The 19953-nt window shown below is 38.7% G+C and overlaps 2 protein-coding genes across 3 annotated transcripts; one reads left to right on the plus strand and one right to left on the minus strand.

The window, feature by feature from the left end:
* The first annotated feature begins 786 nt into the window (after nt 1-786).
* Nucleotides 787-4375, plus strand: elof1 (elongation factor 1). Of its 2 annotated transcripts, none has more exons than XM_055005393.1 (5): nt 787-845; nt 2164-2289; nt 2378-2448; nt 3674-3786; nt 3879-4375. In XM_055005393.1, the coding sequence occupies exons 2-4, from the start codon at nt 2174-2176 to the stop codon at nt 3736-3738; spliced, it is 252 nt and encodes an 83-aa protein (XP_054861368.1). In that variant the 5' UTR covers nt 787-845; nt 2164-2173; the 3' UTR covers nt 3739-3786; nt 3879-4375. The 2 variants fall into 2 exon arrangements, with proteins under 2 accessions (XP_054861368.1, XP_023151845.1); XM_023296077.3 differs by having other exon boundaries at nt 2167-2289.
* On the minus strand, nt 4373-19953 carry cnn1b (calponin 1, basic, smooth muscle, b). Its single transcript, XM_023296075.3, has 7 exons — nt 19721-19953; nt 12622-12743; nt 12455-12521; nt 9805-9942; nt 9390-9506; nt 8194-8340; nt 4373-6376 (listed from the first exon to the last, which is right to left on the minus strand). Exons 1-7 carry the CDS (start codon nt 19778-19780, stop codon nt 6131-6133), a joined length of 897 nt encoding a protein of 298 aa, XP_023151843.1. The 5' UTR covers nt 19781-19953; the 3' UTR covers nt 4373-6130.

A 19953-nucleotide genomic window follows, 5' to 3' on the forward strand; every position in this document is an offset into this window, starting at 1 on the left:
TGGAGGTTGGTCTGATGGTATATCCCACCCAACATCCTTGAACATAAACTTAAAAAGTTCGTTCAAATGAATAGTCCACCTAAAATCTTTCAATGTAGACCAAAAAAATCTTTGTGTAAAGGAGTATTCCACCTTAAATGTAGTAATTCTTTAATTCTCGTTTTTTTACTTTTAATTTTAACCGTGAATCTTGTTCTTTAACTTTCAAACTGTCTAGACCCCTTGTTTGATTTGCGTGCTAATCTAGCTAATTATTCATTTAAGTTATTTTCATTTTTTGTACTTATTTTCAATTGACTGCTCTGACTTGTCTCCTATCGCTTGTCTGTTTGCATGTTTTAACTGTCAAAGCACTTTGTGAACACTGTTCTTAACCCTGGAAGACCCAAATATAGAAAAAAAAGTTAAAAAATAAATAAAATTAAAAAAATATGTAAAATTATATATATATCTATATTAGAAAATAATATTTGAAAAAAATGATGTATTTCTGCAACAGTGGGTTTTCCAAGGTTAAGGGTGCTATATAACAAAGTTATTATTACGTTATTTTTTTAAATGTCTATTTTCTTAGTCTGTTTTAAAGAAAAGTAGTCCTATTTGTTTTCTAAGTCTCACATATGGATTTGGATATGTATTTGATATCTGCTGTGGAGCACATCTGTTTACCTTTCCATCGCCAAGGAGGTGGGATTAAGACGACTAGATCCGCCATTGGATACTTTTTTAACCAATCACAGCCCCAGCAAATTCCCATCTGACCAATCAGATTCGGCCTCAGTCGGACGCTGCATCCGGATCAAATTGACTACGCAGAGCATCCTCCGCTGGAAGGCATCTTTCCGGTAAGACAACCGCCTCATGTCAACTCAAATGACAAAAAAATGCTGCATAGAAGCAGATGGAAAACACCCCACAGCTTTGCCTTTGACATTATATGTTGTTTGGGAAAGCTGTTTTTTTTAATTTCAGGCAGTCTTTCCACACATTCTAGTAGCTGTTAGCGGTTTAGCTGCTAGCGTGTAGCTGTAGCGTTTTGGCGCTTCAGTATTGAGTGTTTTTCTGATTATTTCGGTGTTTATTTGAGCTATTTGGAGGGAATCTTAGCTACAGGCAGGGACCATAGATGTAATAAACCATAATTTCGGTTTTGCTATATACACTGGAAGCAACTTTCATCACTCTCACTGCGATAACGGTGTAATGTTGTGTTTTGCTCATGTTCAAAGAGCTGTTGCTGATAAACAGTTATTTGTTATCATTTGAATGCCTAGATAATAGTGTGTAAACAGTAAGTTATGTAGGTAATAGGTTATAAGTCCCCTGTTTGGTGTAATACATAGTAATACAAGTCATTGAAGGGGGAAGTAGTGACAGTTATTCAACAACAAACACACAAATAGGTGTCTATTAATTGATATGAACATTTAATTGAAATATTATTCAAATTAAATGTGGCCAAGCGCACACCCAAATAGCAGAAGCAAGAGCTCCCAGTCACAGTGAACATTGTGACTGGGAATAATACATTATCATCCATTCATATTTACGAGTGTGATATGTTCAGAAATCAAGAAGTATTCAGTTTTGTTTAAGATCTTGAGAAACATTTTCAGTTTCTACTTTTGCTGGATTTTTTTCATTGACAATTAGATGCCTGACAATTTCCATTTTGCACTTTTCCTTGCATCTTGCACCGATTTCCAATTGTTATTTCGGAAATTTCTTCTGAAAACCACCACCTTGAACCTTTTTTGTGTTTCTGCACTGCCTACTTCTCCACCTCCATTTCCTCCTCATCTTCATCTTATTTTTTTGATAAAGGTAAATGTGTCACAACATTACCACTATGAAGGAGGCATTGTGGTGCTACATTACGGCTTTGGCCTACAAATCATATTCTTTACACATACAGGAACATGCTTGTTTGGTATAGATCACAGCAAAAAAATCACATGATCCATTTTATTTTAGTTTGTGGAAAATGAAAACAAAAAATATCAACGCAACTGGAATATATATATATTTTTTAAACATCCTTAAGCTCTATTAAGTATGTGTACTAGTAAGTTTCAAAGGCTATGTGGTGTGGATGTGTCAAGTAATGTCCATAATTGATGAAAATAAAAAAAAACCCTCCTTTTCTCTCTCCTTCTTCTTCAGCAGACATACAATGGGGCGCAGAAAGTCAAAGAGAAAGCCACCTCCCAAGAAAAAAATGACTGGGAACCTGGACACCCAGTTTACTTGCCCGTTCTGTAACCATGAGAAATCCTGTGATGTCAAAATGTAAGTTAACCTCTTTGTAACTCCCGGTGCTTCACAAGTACATGCACCAAACATGAATTATAACATGAATAAACTGTTTGTTTTTCAGGGAACGGACCCGCAACACGGGAATTATATCCTGCAGCGTTTGCTTGGAGGAGTTCCAGACTCCTATAACATGTATCCTTTTAACTAGCAGAAGATGCTACAACTGCAGTTCTTGAATTTCCCTTGGAATTAATAAAGTATCTATCTATCTATCTATCTATCTATCTTTGGTCTGATGACAGAAGAACATCTCAGAGTCTTGCAATTTCAATACAGTGTTAGAATGTATGTCTTGATGGTGTAAGATGAGTTATTTTGGGATAATTTCCTCTAAAAAACATCCTGCATTCCATGACTTTCTACCACTCTACTTTAAAGATTTACCGTACATGTAGACATATTTTCTGAGCTTAAAGCTAAATAATATGACTCTGCTCTGGTTGAGCTTGACATTTCTACCAACTTTTTAAAAAATCAACAGTTCATGGGTTCAAAATTCCCAGAAGCATCACATACTCTTTTAAATCTTCCTGATTTTTGCAAGGCCAGCACTGACAGAGTCAACCATTTGGGACTTAGCATCATGAAATTCGTATTTAAAAGAATAATGTTAATGCCCTCTGATCAGAGGTGGGTAACTCACATCCCTCAGCCCCTGCTCTTGAGTGGGAGTCTGTCTAACTCATTTTCAAACATATGCTGTTCAAGGCTCTTCTTTCACAGTAGTTTATGCTACATTTTTGCCAACCCTCCACTTAGTATTTGTCAGTTTTGGCACAATGGTTTGTCCTTGTGCTTTTGATGGTTGTAGAAACACCTCCAGACTGCATTCTTTCTCTTCAGACCCTCATTTGAGCCCACTCAGGATTCAGGCAAAGTCTCAGATGAATATGGCTCGGGACCGCCATGTTTCTGTCCACTACAGGGAATTTTGGAGGGGAAGATTCAAAGGAGCCCTCTTTGGCATCGGCAGGGCACATTCTGTGTCACTCTCCATTTTTCTGTAGCCTGGGGGTATCGCTGAGGAACTCCTGCCTTACATATCCATCCCCACGCTCAGCCCTATGCCGGCTTTTTAAGCATTTTTTAAAATTATGTATCGGCTCAGACTTGGCAGCAAAGCTGCAACCTTAATACAGTTCTGCTTGCATATACATGCAGTCATGGAAAAATGATTAGACCACCCTTGGCACCCAGGCATTAAAATGAACTATTGAAGAAAACAAGGGTGGTCTAATAATTTTTTTCCATGAGTGTAAGACGACTCTTTGTATTATTCAAACAAGAATTTGAAAGATTGTTTAACATGCTAGTGGAGACGGCCTTATCCGACATGCCCTTGACCTTTTTTCTCCAGATCTGTCCGAGCCAGTGGACGTTTACAGTGATTGGATCGATGCCTGTGAAGCGGCCAACCAGTAATCACGTCGTCCTAAACTCACCTCCTCCTCTAACCTCACTCTCTGCTCGGTAAATTAGTTTCCTATTGAGATAGCACAATGTAGCCAAACCTTTTTTTCTCTCTTCAAGTGTGTGACATTGTTCGTTTCATTTTGTTACAGTGTGGTTTTCTGACTACGACACATTCCCTCCGGCTGGGCCAGAGTGTTGCCATGTCTCTGTCACAGTTCTCAGTGTGAATGTTGGATTAAATCATGATGGGGTTTTTTGGACTAAACAGTCATATTATGCATATATTAATGTAACCTGAAAATATTTCAAAGTGTTGAACATTCCATGTCCTCCACTGGTATTTTTTTGTGATTTCTGGAAACAATCTGATTGTCTTTAGATTTTTGTATTTTACAGATTGCAATGACACAATGCTCTTTTATGACAGGTAGTTTTTGTTTGTTTTTAACCCTGTTACTAATGCACTGACAACCTTTATTTTTTCCAAATCTGTTTTGCGTTATTTGGACCGGTATATATTTGTACTGCTAGACTTTCCTTTTAAAAAAAGTACAATCATGTAATTTTTATGACACTACTTTATTGTATTTCACATGTGTACTCTGAGATGCTGACAGCATTGAAAAAAAATCAAGTCACAAACTTATTTTTGAAGTGTTTTTATTGCACAAATGTCATGTTTAGTGAAAGGCATATAGAAAAAAAAAACAAGGGGTTAGCAAAGATGCATAATTTGAACCATAAAATGCTACTATACATTTACTCAATATCAGTGCCATTCTGGGTATCAGAGGGTATTAATGATGATAAATTAACGCACTGTTTAAAAAAAATCTACATTCCTAGGTTTGATTGAATAAAAGGAAGGTTTTAGGTATTTGGGGGATTGGAAATACAGTAAAAAAAACTCCCACTAGAAAGGTCTTAGAACACTAGATGGCACACTAGTACAGGTCCTAAATCAGGGCTGCTTTTGAATGAGCAGAGAGTGATAGCGTGAACCACGTTGCATAATTCAAAGCCAGTCTGAAAGTGGTGCCTGAGCCTCCTCTTCTGTTTAAAACTACGTCTGAAATGAATCTATGGCTCCTCTAACTTTACAATGACGTTACATTCAAGACATTCGGTGGGTTTAACAGTATGACACAGAAGTTTTAAAATGATCTGCATATTTGGCACGGTTCACATTATCTGCTTTGATATTGCCGTTTAGTGGTGGACAAAGCACTCGGACACTTTCCTCAAGTACAAGTACCACAATGTCTCATAACCTCATTACAAATTAGCCCCTGTTGAACTATGATGAATATATGGAGCAAAACGGACAATATTATCGTCTAATCTGCTGCACAGTAAAAGTATAAAGTGGCATCAAATGAAAATACTCAAGTATAAGTGCCTCAAATGTACTTTGTAACATCCCACTGCTGTTTTCCTGCACATAAGGCAAGGCCAGGTAAAGTGCAAATGGAGCGACAACACTAAAGCCAAAGTTCACTAAAAGGCACCAGGCAAGAAGAAAGAGTTTCCTAAAGGATGGCGGAAAAGAAAATGACTAAACATGCAATACAGAAACCACCGCGGATTAAACTTAACCACCACACCACACCTACATTTCCACCTTTACAAAAGCAGTGTACCATGTGCCATCTCTACTCGTTTCCAAAATACTTTCTCAAAAACTCAGAAATGCTGCACACAAGCCATGTAAATTAGCACGATGGGTAACTCGGCAGGCGTGTTAACATGACTATCTCTCAGCGCTAGGTGCTCACAAAATAACGCAACGTCTGCACAAAGCTACAAGTCCTCCAGCGTCGTGCACCCGGATCAGTCCGTGGACTTGGGTCGTACCGTGGAGTGGAATCCTAGACCCCAGCGGAGCTCCGATCTGGAAGCGGACTTTGTTCCAACTGGGCCGAAGTTCAATAGCACCATCATAGTCACTCGTCTCCTCTCGAAGGACTTTCAACGGCTTTATCAGTGATCAAACTGGATTAGAAGGGTACCGAGGTGAGGTGAGGCGAGGTGAATGGCGGGGTAGGGACGGTTTAAAACCTCTAATTACAGTGCAAGTATAAAAAGCTGTAGAAAAAACATCTATAAATAGCAAAGGTCGATAAAACTCAACTTCTGAGTGTTGTGTGGGTGTTTCTAGAGGGACGGGCGTGGGCCAAACTTTTTGACGTAAGGTCAGCGTAAACACTTGTTTTTCATTTTACTCATGGAAAGGGTTCTAAGATGGGAAACATTTTTAGAAAAAGACGGGGAATGAAGACGGCGGTCGGTGTTAAATAACAGTCTGGAAGGTTTGCTCGTCACAAAGACAGCTGTGGTCGGTTGTCTGAAGTTAAAGCAAAGAGGAGGTAAAGGGGGGGAGGTGAGGCTGTCCGTGGGTTTCTTAGTCAGAGTATTGGTTGTAGCCGTCAAACTCCACCTCGTCACCGTTGTTGTAGTAGGCCTCGGCGGGGTTGGCGCAGTACTTGTTGTCGTAGACCTGGCGGGGCAGGCCGTAGGTGGTCATGCCCTGTTGGGACGCCACTTTATTGGTTCCCATCTGCAGAGAGATGGTGGAGGTGTCACAGGTCTCCAGCTCTAGCTTCTTGTCAAAGATGTGCCTCCTGGTTCCCGGAGCCGTCATGCCAGACTGGGAGACGAAACGCAAGACGGAGGGTTTTAGAAAACAGGTGCAGTAACGTGTGACATCTCATTCCTCCTGTGGAATGTCACTTAGATATCAAATGATTCAAAATTGTATCACCTCGGTAGAATATTTCCTGTTTTTAACAATCAAAAACAAACTATTTAGGCAAGGCAAGTTTCTTTGTATGGCACCCTTCATGTCCAAGACAATTCAAGAGCATCACAGTGAGATGCAGATAGTGAAATGATACCATGCAGATTTCATGCATAGACAAATGAGAAAAGAAATGTTTTGAACCTGGATATAAAAGTGTCTACATTTGGTGAAAGTTTAATCTCCACTGGCAGTTTGTTCCACTTGTTTGCAGCATAACAGCTAAATGCTGCTTCTCCATGTTTAGTCCGGACTCTGGCCTGGACTCGCTGACCTGAGTCCTTGGATCTAAGAGCCCTGCTAAGTTTATATTCTCTGAACACATCACAGATGTATTCTGGGCCTAAACTGTTCCAGGATTTGTAAACAACCAGTAAGGTTTTATAATCTATTCTGTGACTGACTGGGAGCCGGTGTAGAGATTTTAGAAGTGGTATGATGTGTTCAGATCTCTGAGTCCTGGTTAAAAATCTAGCAGCAGCATTCTGGATGAGCTGAAGTTCTGTTAAAATATCATTACAGTAATCCAGTTTACTAGAGATGAACGCATGGATGAGTTTCTCTTTGTCTCTCTGGGAGATGAAACTTTTAATTCTGTTGATGTTTTTGAGTTGGTAAAAAGCTGCTTTGGTGACAGCTTTGACACGGCTGTTAAAGTCAAATCTGAGTCTATTAACGCTCCAAGGTCACCAACTTGGTCGGAGGTTTTAAGAGTCCGAGTCTCAAGATGTTTACGAATGCCGACCCTTTAGAAAGACGATATCCTCCTGAGAACCGAGGACGAATGTTTGTGGATATATGAAAATACTGTCTTGACAAAGTGATTCCAAGTGTGCAGAAGCTTGGCAGAAGAGGAATATTCCAGCATTATAATCACCCAAAGCATGCTAGCACAATCATGCAAGGCATAAGAGAAAGGTAGAGCAGCACAACCCCTCCAGCAAAGAGGAAAGAAGAAATATTGTCTCAACTCTGAACACTGCAGAGGAGGATTGAGACTGTCATGTAAAACAAAATAAATATGATGTACTAAAATACATAAAAGATGAGAATCTTACAGTAAATATAAACTTTTAGTCTTCAGTTTTACATGAAAACACATAACCGGGAGTTAAATGCAGAAGTTATACAGTTACTATAAGGTGATGCAGTTTTGAATTCATTGACATTTATGTGAGATTGTACGTTGGATGCACTTATTTCTGTTGTCTAGTGTCTCTACAGTACCTAAAGTTAAGTAAATGCACTTTTTAGACTATGCAGACAAAATAAGACCATTTGTCTATTAGTTTTAGCCATTTCAGTTGGTTATTACTACATTTAGCTAATAATATTACACTCTCTAAATTGATTTATTTAAATTTCTTATTGTTTCAGTTCTACATTATTCAACCAACTCCTCATTTGTCCATGTACCCTGCTGCACTTGGACAGGCCTGCCACTGTATTCCTATGAGCATTGGGTCCATTGACACATGAATTTATTGTTAGCCTTTGTCTTTTCATGGGAACAACATAGTATAGAAAATAGCCATTAACTTGATTTATCTCAGTTTTAAAGCACAATGCATGTGGTTTGTCTTATGTCTGACATTTTATCTGCATTATGCTCTAAAAAGGACATGTGCAAGCACTGTTGTAGAGTAAAATGAGACGTTTCTTCTCACCTGGCTGGCTCCCTTGTTGGTGCCCATCTGTAGGCTGATGGTGGACTGGTCCATGGGGTTGTCCATGCCGATCTTGGCATCATACAGATGGCGTCGTGTCCCATAAGAGGTCATGCCCTTTTGACTGGCAAGTTTGTTGGTGCCCATCTAAAGACAAAGCAAAATGGAGGGATGTAAATAACTGACGGTGCGGTCGTTTTACCCATGGTGGCAGAGCACCTATTTATCTGTGACCATTTATCATAACTGCAGGACTTTTTGTAACATAGTTGACAGGTATCATCAGGATAGGTATCATGTTATTATTGTTTAGCTAATTAGAAGGTGGTTGTTGTTAAATTTGGATGGTTATTTTGTTGACATTTTAGTGATATCCAGTCATTTTTTTACAAGTGATTGTTTCCATTATAAATAATTGTGTAATTTGTAAAGACATGATCATAATGAACATAACAAACATTTAACTTTTAATAAAATGTATGCAAGACATATCCCATGGACTTCAAAAGTGCCTCCATTATATATGACCTATACAAGAAACGCTGTATGGACATGTCAACAAGATAAAAGAAACACTCAATTTTTGCCAGGATGTGTTTTAAAGTCTGAAATTTCTTTCTTTCTTCTGCAGTCATATGTGCCTTTAGTTCTCTATCACTATTTCCATCTCCCTGTAGGCAGCAAATAACTGTGAACCTGCTTGGTATTATGATTCTGCATGCTATAATACCCTTTTACATAGTGATGTTTTCAGTTTTCTGGAGCAGCTATGTGTCTTTGTTTAGAATTGCACAGACAATATTGTCCTTACATACAAAAAAAGTTACGTATGAAGAATAATTCTGGTGGTTTCTTGCAAATTAGCTTAACAAATTCACTTTTTTTTCTTGTTCAGGCAAGCAGCCGGACACTGATATAAATATTCACGAGGATACACTAGGAGGTAGTTTAAATCAATGACTGAATTAAGTGTACAAATTTAAAACTGTGTCTTTTTCTCTACTTCTGGACTTCGAAAGTCCTTCAATTATTTACTGACCCACATACTGTTCTTATGTTACTGAACACAGAGTCCAGCAGGGGGCACTATGATAAACCTCTATGATGCATCGTGGCCAGCCGAGCATCCTTAGACACATATCAAAGTATCTCCATAAAGTAGTAGACTAGAGGTTTAGCATCTCTGCATCTCCTACCTGCAGTCCTATGATGTTACGTCCCTCCCTGAGCTTCTCGGGAGCGAAGCGTCGGTGCTGTTTCTCGGCATACTTCACTCCTAAATCGTACTTGGAGTGGAAACCTTTGGACTTGGCCTGAGGAAGAGAAGTGGTGGAGACAGAGAGGAAAATGGTGGTAATGGAGTGAATTCTTCATACTCATATTGTTTTTATTATCTATTCTTGCTGTTGCCATACTGTAGTCCATGCAACATGATATATGGAATATTATTATCAAGGTCAGGTACTAATGTGCTGCTGCTGGTAAGTACAGTAAGGCAGCATTATGAGGCTTTCCTGTAGTGCGTGCGTGCGTGCGTGCGTGCGTGCGTGCGTGCGTGCGTGCGTGCGTGCGTGCGTGCGTGCGTGCGTGCGTGCGTGCGTGTGTCCTCACCATTCCAGCCAGAGCGATGAGTGTGCTCTGGACCTGAGTGTGGTTGACGTTCTCAAACAGATCGTTGGCCTCAAAGATGTCGTGTGGCTTCAGGCCGTACTCTGTAATTGCACGGACAAAATTCCCGATGTTTTCCAGCTGGAGGAGACAGCGGGCAGAAGATGAAATGTAATTAGCCGAGAAGTGCATCTACTTGGCATTGTTTCTTTCAGTTTTACCTGGAATACAGCTTTACACAGTACATAAAAATCTTTTAAAGCAGCAGTTTGTTCATTTTGCTTACTTGTAATCTTCTGTCCGTACAGTAAATACGAAGCTACAGCTTGTAGCAGTTATCTTAGCTTATCAAAGAAACCAAGAATGAATTCAAAGGACCAGTGTGTAGGATTTAGGGGGGCTCCATTAGCAGAAATGGAATACAATTTTTATAATTGTCTCTATATTTGTGTACATTTTCATCAGCTTAGAATGAGCCCTTATATCTACAAAGGGAGTGGATCATTTTTCACAGAGCCCACCATGTTGTGCTTCCATGTTTCCATAGTAAAAACAGACAAACAGGTGACCCATAAACAGGGGCTACCATCAAGTTCCTCGTGATGATTGTATGAACTCGTCGTGACGACACCCACAGGCTTCTTAAAGAGCAATTTTGAAGCTTTAGTGTGGTCGGTCATGCTGTCGCCGTCTTGGCAGAGTCTGCATCCTCAATAGACTGTCCTATGATGGCAGCTACAGCCTTTATTATTCAGAACTTTTAGCCTTGATAACATTTAAAGAAGTCATTTAAATAAAAATTCCTCTCCACTACAGTTACCATGAAATGGGAAATTAGTCATACAGACCAAAATTGTTTTTGTACCAGGATGTAAACATGTTTATTTCTGCTGTAGAGTTGGACACTTTAACATGGGAGTCTATTAGAGGTGGATGGATCGATCCAAATATCAATAATATCGATACTAGCATTGGTATTGATATTGAACATTGTCAGTGTAATAATACTGATGCTTTAGTTTCAGTTTCTCTCCTGTTTGTCGATTACAAAGACTAGCACCGTCTGAGCAGCATCTACCGCAGTCTGCACTGTGAGACGTTTAGGGAACATCAGTAAATGTAGTGTCTGTCCATAAGCAAATGTTCAGCTAGTGGAGTGTTTCACCTGTAACCAGGTGGGACCAGGTGAGCACGACGAACTGACAGTGTCTGTCACGCTTTATTATCAGTCATCTTTGGCTGGAATTCCTTTCGCTTTTCTGCAGCAATCGATTGGAATTCCCTCCAAACATCTCTGAAACTGTCATCTCTTCCATCACCTTACATGTTTAAGCAGAAGCTGCAGCAGACCCTGGCTGACCACTGCACATGCTGACTGTTTTCACTTATTTGCTAGCATTAATTTAGGGTGTTTTTAATCTCTGTTTAAACAATTGTGTGTCCTTTTTTGTACATGTATTGTTTATTTGTTGTCTTTCTTCCTGCTGAGGCCTCTTGCCAGGTCATCATTGTAAACGAGGAATTGTTCTCAACTGATCTTACCTGGTAAAATAAAGAATTAAAACAAAAATAAATACATTTGTAATCGTCACTACAAAAGCAACTGTGCAAAAAAAATTGATGTAAAAACACATCTTAAAAGAGCATTTCCTATTTAAGGGACAGAAGTATTGCACAAATATTGACCAAACTGTCAAAAATGAACAGTGTTTAAGCAGGTTATCCCTCACTTTGTGATTTCATCGGCAACCCAGATTCATCCTGGTCTGACCCACAGAAAACCTATCCAGGAATTAGTTCGATTCTTAAACCCTGTGAGCATTTACAACCCCATCTTCATTCCAGATATGGACGACCATATACAGCACCTAACCTTTGTTCAAAACCTACCAACTACTGAAAAGGTTAGTCTGGAGTATTGGTAGCAGTATCAGTGATAGTGGCCCTGTATTTACTTGATATCGGATCGATACCAAATCTTGCAGCATCACACACCACTAGAGTCTATGGAGACGGACTCTCTTTAGGAACCAGCCTGAAGTGGACACTCAAGGAACTATTTTTGGTGCTTCTGTGTTGGCTTCATTTTTGCAGGTTGCTGCTTGATGGTGCCACCAATTTCCTACAGTAGCCCTGAAGGGACAAATCAAACACTGGCTATAAAATATAACTTCTGTATTTTTACACTGAATAACACCACAGAGGGGACGAGTATTCAGTTGGTTCTAGTCTGTAACTTTACTACAAGACACCAAGTCATACACACAGGTCCTTTAAATGACAGTCTCTCAGGACTTTATTCCCCCCATCTGTTCACTGCCCTTATTGACTCTGTCTGGCAGTCTAATTATGTATGCATTCATTTGCAGCAGTGTCAATATCAGAGTAAAACATTTTTTGGGAAAGTGCTTTAATCAACCCTTAAAAGCTGTGTTTGCTTTTTCAGTCCTGTAAAAGGCTAATAAAAGCCATGCTGAGATGGACTTCATTTGATATGGCAGCTACTTTATGTAATGTAAATAAAACTCTGTGATGTCAAAGCCAGTGCAGCAGACAAGCTGAGTTCCACATGGTCTGGAAAACGAGCCTGACTTTGAGTCTAGCAGGACAAATAAGATATTTTTTTTTTGTTTCCATAGAGCTGGTGCATTACCTGGTGCCAGTTTTGACTGGAGTGGTTGATCTTTTTCACAGAACCTGGCTGGAGAACATTAATGAGTCTATAAAGAGAAAGACAGAGAATTTAAGAAACTTTCATTTTTTTCTGAGTTTACTGATCATTTCTGGTAAGTATCTGCACTACAAGCATCCTCTACTCACTCGCACAGAAGCACTCCGTCCTTCAGACTCTCCATGAAGCCGTCCCCCATCCTCTGGCCCGTCACATCCTGAATCCACAGCCTCAGCTCCTCTTCCTTATGTGGGTCGTACTTTCCTGCGAGCTGATTGGGGAGGTAGAAGAACAGAGGTCAGCAAGCAAACACTTGATCGGAGTTAATCTGTTTTCTTTGCAATAAGACAGCAAGGCATGTAGAAAACAGTCAACAGCCTCTTGTAGCTTCTGGAAGAGCAAAAAGCTTTAATATATGCACAGCAAATGCTCACTGCACACTCAAATATTACCCAGTGGAACATAAACCCATTTTAAAGTTATGTTCAAATTCAGCTTTTTCAATTTGACGGTACAACTTTTACAAAAGCTCAGGGGCAAAAACTAGGTTTGGTACATTTGGTACTACTAATATGAAAAATAGTCATTTCCTTTGTTTGCCTTCAATTTGACTTAAACCTGAGTAAATAGGAGACTGCTCTTCAGGGGACTCTTTGGTAGAAGAAGTATTAGAAGCCTTTAGAGACAAGGATATTTATAATGCAGATTTGTTTCATCTTCACAGGGTGCGAAACATAAGAGATTTTTTATATATCTGCTATCATTTATAGTATGAGTATTTTTATTGACAAAAATCCAGAAAAACACAAAAATGCAAGTCATACTATTGACCCTTGTATTGTCCTGCGCGTCAAATTGACTCATTTTAAAGTTTGAAAATGTGAAGAAAATAGAAAGAAAATATCACAAGCTTTACTGATATATATGGAATCACTTTAGATATTTTTAGGATTCTTTCTGCTGCAGTCATATGTGCCTTTAGGTCTCTATCACTATTTCTATCTCCCTGTAGGCAGCAAATAACTGTGAACCTGCTTGGTATTATGATTCTGCATGCTATAATGCCCTTCTACATGGTAAGGTTTTCAGCTTTCTGGAGCAGCTATGTGTCTTTGTTTAGAATTGCACAGACAATATCATCCTTATATACAAAAAAAGTTATGTATGAAGAATAATTCTGGTGGTTTCTTGCAAATTAGCTTAACAAATTCACTTTTATTTCTTGTTCAGGCAAGCAGCAGGACACTGATATAAATATTCACGAGGATACACTAGGAGGCAATTTAAATCAATGACTGAACTAAGTGTACAAATTTAAAACTGTGTCTGTTTCTCTACAGTTTGAACAAAACTGAGCAGTGTTTTTACAAGAAAAATGTAAGGAAACTGCTCAAAACTTTAATCTGAATGTACGTGCATACAAATCTCAGCTTCCCTTTAATGCAATAGTTTCTTCTATGCATAATTTCAGGTTTTCAGTGACTAAAACAAGCCTGGTCTGTTCTCATAAAGGACGCCACATCATAAGTGAAAGCCTTTCTGTAGAATAAAGAAATGCTCCGATATGAGGTGTACATAAAGAACAGGAAGAAAAGAACATTCCTGCATGCAGAAACTCGCCGGCCTCCCTCTCCTCTCTCCATCTATTTCCTTATTGGCACAAGCATGCTGCCCTAATACTTTGAATTCTGGCATGGGGTTTAAGGCTGCCTCCCCTCCTCTCCACCTCCACACAAGCTCTCGCCCCCTTTTCCTGAATGTTCTGTAGATAAGTCCTCACAGTCTGGGATCGGCAGCCAACACAAACAAGCATTTCAAAGCAGCAGGGATAGTGTGGCTTCCACTCCATCACACCAAACTTGGGAGAAACAGCTTTCCTAAACACTCCCCCCCTCGCCGTCTCGCTCTCCCTCTCCCATTAGCTTGGCTCATATTTCTCTCCCTCACTTTCTTTCTCTCTCTCTCTTCTCTCCCTTTGGGTTTTCCAGAATCTGCCCTTTTACAGTGAGCCGACTATTCAGGCAACCGGCGTCTGATAAAGACGGGCCAAGATCGACAGGTCCCGCTTCCAGTGGACGTAGTTTAGCTCAGAGTTTGATTCAGTTGTGTTGTTTCGTTTTCTTTTTTTCACTGGAGAACTTGGGAACACATTCAGAACTGGCTGTTCTCTGAGCTATGAAAGATGCATGAAACTTGAAGCACAAATAGTCAAATGGAATGGAGTGGGAATACGATTAAAAAACTTTTCATTAGCACAGAATATCCAAATAACCAGCTGTGGAAGATGATTGTTTACTGAAGGTGAGACTATAACTGTCTCTGTGGCTGGAACTGGCAATTACAGAAAGGTAGAAAACGCTAAAACATCTTCACACAAGAAGATGTACTGCAAGAAGCAAGAAGATGACTGACTGAGTACTGACATAAAACCTGTAAACTGACGATATTATTGTGGCCCCCATATGCTACTGGTCATACCACACCAAGTAAGGCTGCCGAAGTAAAAATCCAGTTCTGAATTGTTTATTTTTATATATATATATATATATATATATATATATATATATATATATATATATATATATATATATATATATATATATATATATATATATATATATATATGGTTACATCGATTATTCATAAATTTCTACTAATATTTTTACATAATTTAACAAGAAATTTGCAAGTGTGACATATCTCAGGCCTGAACATCGGATCTGAACGATTTGAGACAATGAAAACTGAAAAACAACTCTTTAAGTTCAATATACATTAAAAATGATGTTGTTTCTTCTAATATTTCTACATCATTTTCCAACAATGGGCAAATGTGATGTATCTCAGGCCCGAAAACATTGAAAAATTCAGTCCTTGAAGGAAAATATAAGCAAGAAAGTTTTTAAGTTGATTATACATAAAAGATTGAATGTTTCTATGAATATTTCTACGTAATTTAAACAGAAAGGTGCAAATCTGATGTATCTCAGGCCCAAAAATGCTGAAAAATGAGGTCCTCGATGCGTCACATTTGGACAGTTCTTTTTAAATTACAACAAAATATTCGTCAAAACAGCCTCTTATTTACGTATAATTCACGTAACCCTGTGACACCCAAACACAGAAAAAAATTGCAAATAATATGCATGTATATATACAAATGTATGTATGTATATGTATATAAATGTGTAAAATAAAATAAATGTGTCAAAATCAAACTCGAGTAAAACAGAGGGTTACGTAGAAAGGATTATTAGCAAAATGTAATCAAAGTATTATCATTAAAAGGACAATATATCACATTATTAGATTGTTAATTGTAGCTGGCTGAGATGGAGCTCGTGTTACCTATTTTAGGTACAGTTCACTAGTATAGTACAGTATTTGGATGGATGGATGGATAGATAGATAGATACTCGGAATTAATAAAGTATCTATCTATCTATCTATCTATCTATCTATCTATCTATCTATCTATCTATCTATCTATCTATCTATCTATGTCTGAAGTGACTGTTGGACAATTGACCAAAGTCCAATTCTTCTTTTTTTTTTATATTTACATTTTTGCAAATGTGTAGTTATTTTTCCTCTTTTGCCGAAAGACTGACTCAAATCAAACCACTGCGGGCTAATCTTCATTTCTAAAAAAAAATCATACATCTAACACATTGTACAGAGAAACAGAGTCACAAGATCAAAAAATGGATTGTTGGATTGTATTTCAAGTTTCTATATATTCACTTCTTTAGGTAAAAATATGTGCGAAAGTTTCTCAATTCACAATAAAATGTTATCTAGTTGGGGTCTGGTTAGGTTGCAGACCACATGGCCACTAATGCCCTGAGCAGCGAGTCCAAAAGCTCTGGTTTTGAAAGTTCTCTCTCCATTGTCACTGTGAAATAAAAGGCATAAAAATACTCAAAAGTAATCCTAAAGAATTTCTTTTCTAATTTACCACATTTATATAGGTAAACTTGTAGTACAACTGCTTTTGTTCAGGCAACATTTCAGATTTTTGCTGCTAAAAATGTTAAAACCAGATCTATATTCCTTAGAATGAGGCACTGAAAGCAGGGATAGTTAAAACAGCAATAATTAAAACATGCTAACTGATAACCTGCCTTAAAGCATGAAGGAACTTCTGCTGAAATGTAGCCCGAAGCGGCTGCTGCAGGATAGCGGTAAATGCTACAACGCTGACAAGTAAAGCCAGTAAACAATCTAAACTGTCATGTAATGCCACTTAGGTGACGATTTGTATTTCACACATTCAGCTATCCATACTAAGTAAGGGTGCAGCAGCAAAATGCCTCAGTGAACAATGGAATGTTTGCGTGAATTGTTCAACTACATATGTAGAATCTCACAGGCCCATATCATTACTATAAAGGGTACAGTACCAGGGAACAGATCATGAGTATTAATATATCTATGTGTCCAGCTGTTTGGAAGTGATGTGTGGAATCGTCTATTTACACAGAGAAATATCTCCTGTGAGTTCCCGTTTTTGTATTTGTGCTGCACCTCAGCCTGTGGTGTAAAATGATTTGCTGTGCTATCTGCTGGCACAGCCATCCCTCTTCTGTCCACCTGTGTTGTGTCAGGACACTGTTTTGTCATCCTTGACTCTGATGTAAACTGTTTAGAGTAAGGACACTTTCTCAAGTTCCAAGCCGGAGCCCAGTCACTCCATAAAAGGCCATTAGATGATGCTGATGTACCTGTCGGTCTCTGTGCTGCATCCCTGCTCCTCTCTGATGTCACGCTGCTGGAACGTACCATCCCAGCGTGACCCACAAGCCCTCAAATTAAACCTTATTTCCCCCCTCTGCTCTACTTCTCAACGTCCACTTACTCTGTGATTCGGTACAGAGACGGCAGCAGAATAACAGCTCAGCTAGAGCCCGCTGACTGCTGAATAGCAGTAATGAAAGGAATGTCAGCTTCACGGAGAGCACAGCACCTCTGTGTGAGATTAAAGCACCGCTGAGAGACGGTACGATTCGGGGAAGAGGCCACATCCCTCTATAACAGTGATGATAACGATGATCTGGGTGTTGGAACAGTCACAAGCTGACCTTTCTCATCCTGAACACAAGCTGTCAGCAGCTCTGACTCATCCCAGTGTACAGACTCACTACTGTCACAACAAAGGCAGTAAACACACACAAAAAAAACCCTATTCACAATCACTGTTTGAACAGTATCCAGCTGCCTCACAGTGATGACAGCTTAATAGCATGAAAATATGATTGTATATATTTATGCTTTGCCGTGTACAACACCGTTTAGAGGTAGAATGTGAAATAGTACAGATATACAAACACATAATTCCCAATTTAAAGTTCTTTACCTTGACAATTTTTATTTTGCGCTAGTTGCAACATCTACTTTGCAGATCACTAGCTACTTAAATGCAAAGGTTGATGAAAATTGCTTCATTTTTATATGAAACAACTGACAGAACATTGAAAAATTGCTTGTTAGTGCAAGTTCAAATAGTAACTGAATATTACATTGCAAGAATGTAGTGGCACACTTTTAAGAACTTGCCCACGAAGTAAGTAATTCACTGTTTGCGATACATGCTAAAAATTTGAAAAAAAACTTAATAATAATAATAATAATAATAATAATAATAATAATAATAATACATTTGATTTGTAAGTGCCATTCTTGACACCCAAGGTCACTTTACAGTAAAAACAAATACAACAAAACAGATAAAAACCATACAAAAAGATAAAAAACATACACAAGGATAAAAAGCACACATAAAGAAAGAGGCACCTAGAGAGAATAAATAGTCCTGAACAGATGAGCTTTGAGTTTGGATTTGAAGAAAGACAGAGAGACAATATTTCGAATGTCCGGTGGGAGTGAGTTCCAGAGTTTGGGAGCATCATGTATGATGTTCCTACAAGCCAATATTCACAAACTTACTAAAACGACACTCATGTCCATGTTTCAGTGTGTTGCTTTTTCACCGCTGAGAAGATAAATGATCCAATAAACACAAGAATAACAGAGCTAACGCAGCACAAGTCTAACTTCCACCCCGATATGCTGCTCTCTCACAGACTAAATGCCCTGACCCTTCGTAATCGCACAAATAATTTGCCCACCAAGACCTACTTTCAGCTCCAAAACAATCACCTCCTTCACCGTGTGATCTATGACTAAAAAGCATGAGTGTGTCAGTGGAGCTGTTTCTCAAGAACACAACCTGGAATGAGACCAGGCAAGGTCTTATTTTATTTTACTCTAGTAAAAACACATATATGTATAATCTGAGAGCTCCTTTTCAGGTGTGTGGTGAAGAAGCACAGGTCAGATTGAGATAATATCCTATATTTTTTCTTGCAACGGGCTTCAGCACACCATATTTACAACATTAAATCAATTATTCTGTGCTGAAGCTAACAAAAGAGAGAAAACTACTACTACTACACATAAAGTAAAGGAAAAGTTTTTAACATCAGAAACTACGGTTTTATTCATTTATTTGCTGTTACTATTATTAATTTGGTGGCTACAGACAGTAGGGTGAACATATTTTGATTACCGAAAACCAGGACAGTCGACCTAGCAATGAGACACTCAAATATACTAAAAGTTTACTCAAAAATGCCTTAAAATTTCAATACATTTAAAGGAAGTATGCCTCCACTGCATGGATAGGAAATTGTTATATTACCAAATGCTATCTGTAACCAAAGACACAAATTCAGATATACTTCTCAGAGGTCACTCAACATGTTTTATTAATGACAAGTTTCAAAAATATTGATAGAAATAATGCCATTCAGTACTAGAAAAATAAATAATACGTCTGCTATGTCAGCAATCCAACTTTAGCAAAAATAGCTCGCACAAACTGACAAAAAACTAACCAATAAAAAATATCTGCTAGCTAGTTTTAGTTCAATTTAGTGGCCCAATGAAAAACGATGAAAACCAGGACATTTTCATCACTTTATATAATACTACCAGGGCATAAAAACAGGACAAGCTCTGGGAAAACAGGACGTTTGGTCACAATAACAAACACTGCTAGCTAGCTTGTTTTATCATATTTAAGCTAGCTGTCGTTTGGGTCAAATTTCCAGTTTCCAGAGCTCGATATTGACCCTTGAAGGACCCCTAGCCCCACCTGAGGAGCCAGAACTCCTTCCACAGCGTGTTTAGCATTCTGTAAATGTCATAAAAATGTAAAATACAGCGATGTAAAGGATGTAAACCGACCTTGCTCTTGACCTCGGCGGACAGTCCGAAGGCTGGGCCGCTCCTGAAGTGTGTTGTCATTCTTCTGTCTTTCTCGTCTATTTACAGGAGGAGAGCTTTAAAAAATGGACAAGCAGGTTACAGCTCTGTGTCCGAGGCGGGCAAACACACAGAGACACGTCCCCGACTAATCCGCTGCTGGTCTTCTTCTCCTGGTATTCTCGGTCGCCTCTCTGGAGGTTTAAAAGGAACAA

Source organism: Amphiprion ocellaris, chromosome 19, assembly GCF_022539595.1.
Source record: "Amphiprion ocellaris isolate individual 3 ecotype Okinawa chromosome 19, ASM2253959v1, whole genome shotgun sequence".
Classification (NCBI taxonomy): Eukaryota; Metazoa; Chordata; class Actinopteri; family Pomacentridae; genus Amphiprion; species Amphiprion ocellaris.

Coding starts and splice junctions, on each gene's coding strand:
- elof1 (XM_055005393.1), top strand. CDS start 2,174: ATGGGGCGCAGAAAGTCAAAGAGAAAGCCACCTCCCAAGAAAAAAATG. Junction 2,290..2,377: donor AAATCCTGTGATGTCAAAAT/GTAAGTTAACCT, acceptor TTTGTTTTTCAG/GGAACGGACCCGCAACACGG. Junction 2,449..3,673: donor GTTCCAGACTCCTATAACAT/GTATCCTTTTAA, acceptor TTTTTTCTCCAG/ATCTGTCCGAGCCAGTGGAC.
- cnn1b (XM_023296075.3), bottom strand. CDS start 19,780: ATGACAACACACTTCAGGAGCGGCCCAGCCTTCGGACTGTCCGCCGAG. Junction 9,943..12,454: donor CCAGTCAAAACTGGCACCAG/GTAATGCACCAG, acceptor TGTCTCCTCCAG/CTGGAAAACATCGGGAATTT. Junction 8,341..9,389: donor GTAACATCATAGGACTGCAG/GTAGGAGATGCA, acceptor CTTTGTCTTTAG/ATGGGCACCAACAAACTTGC.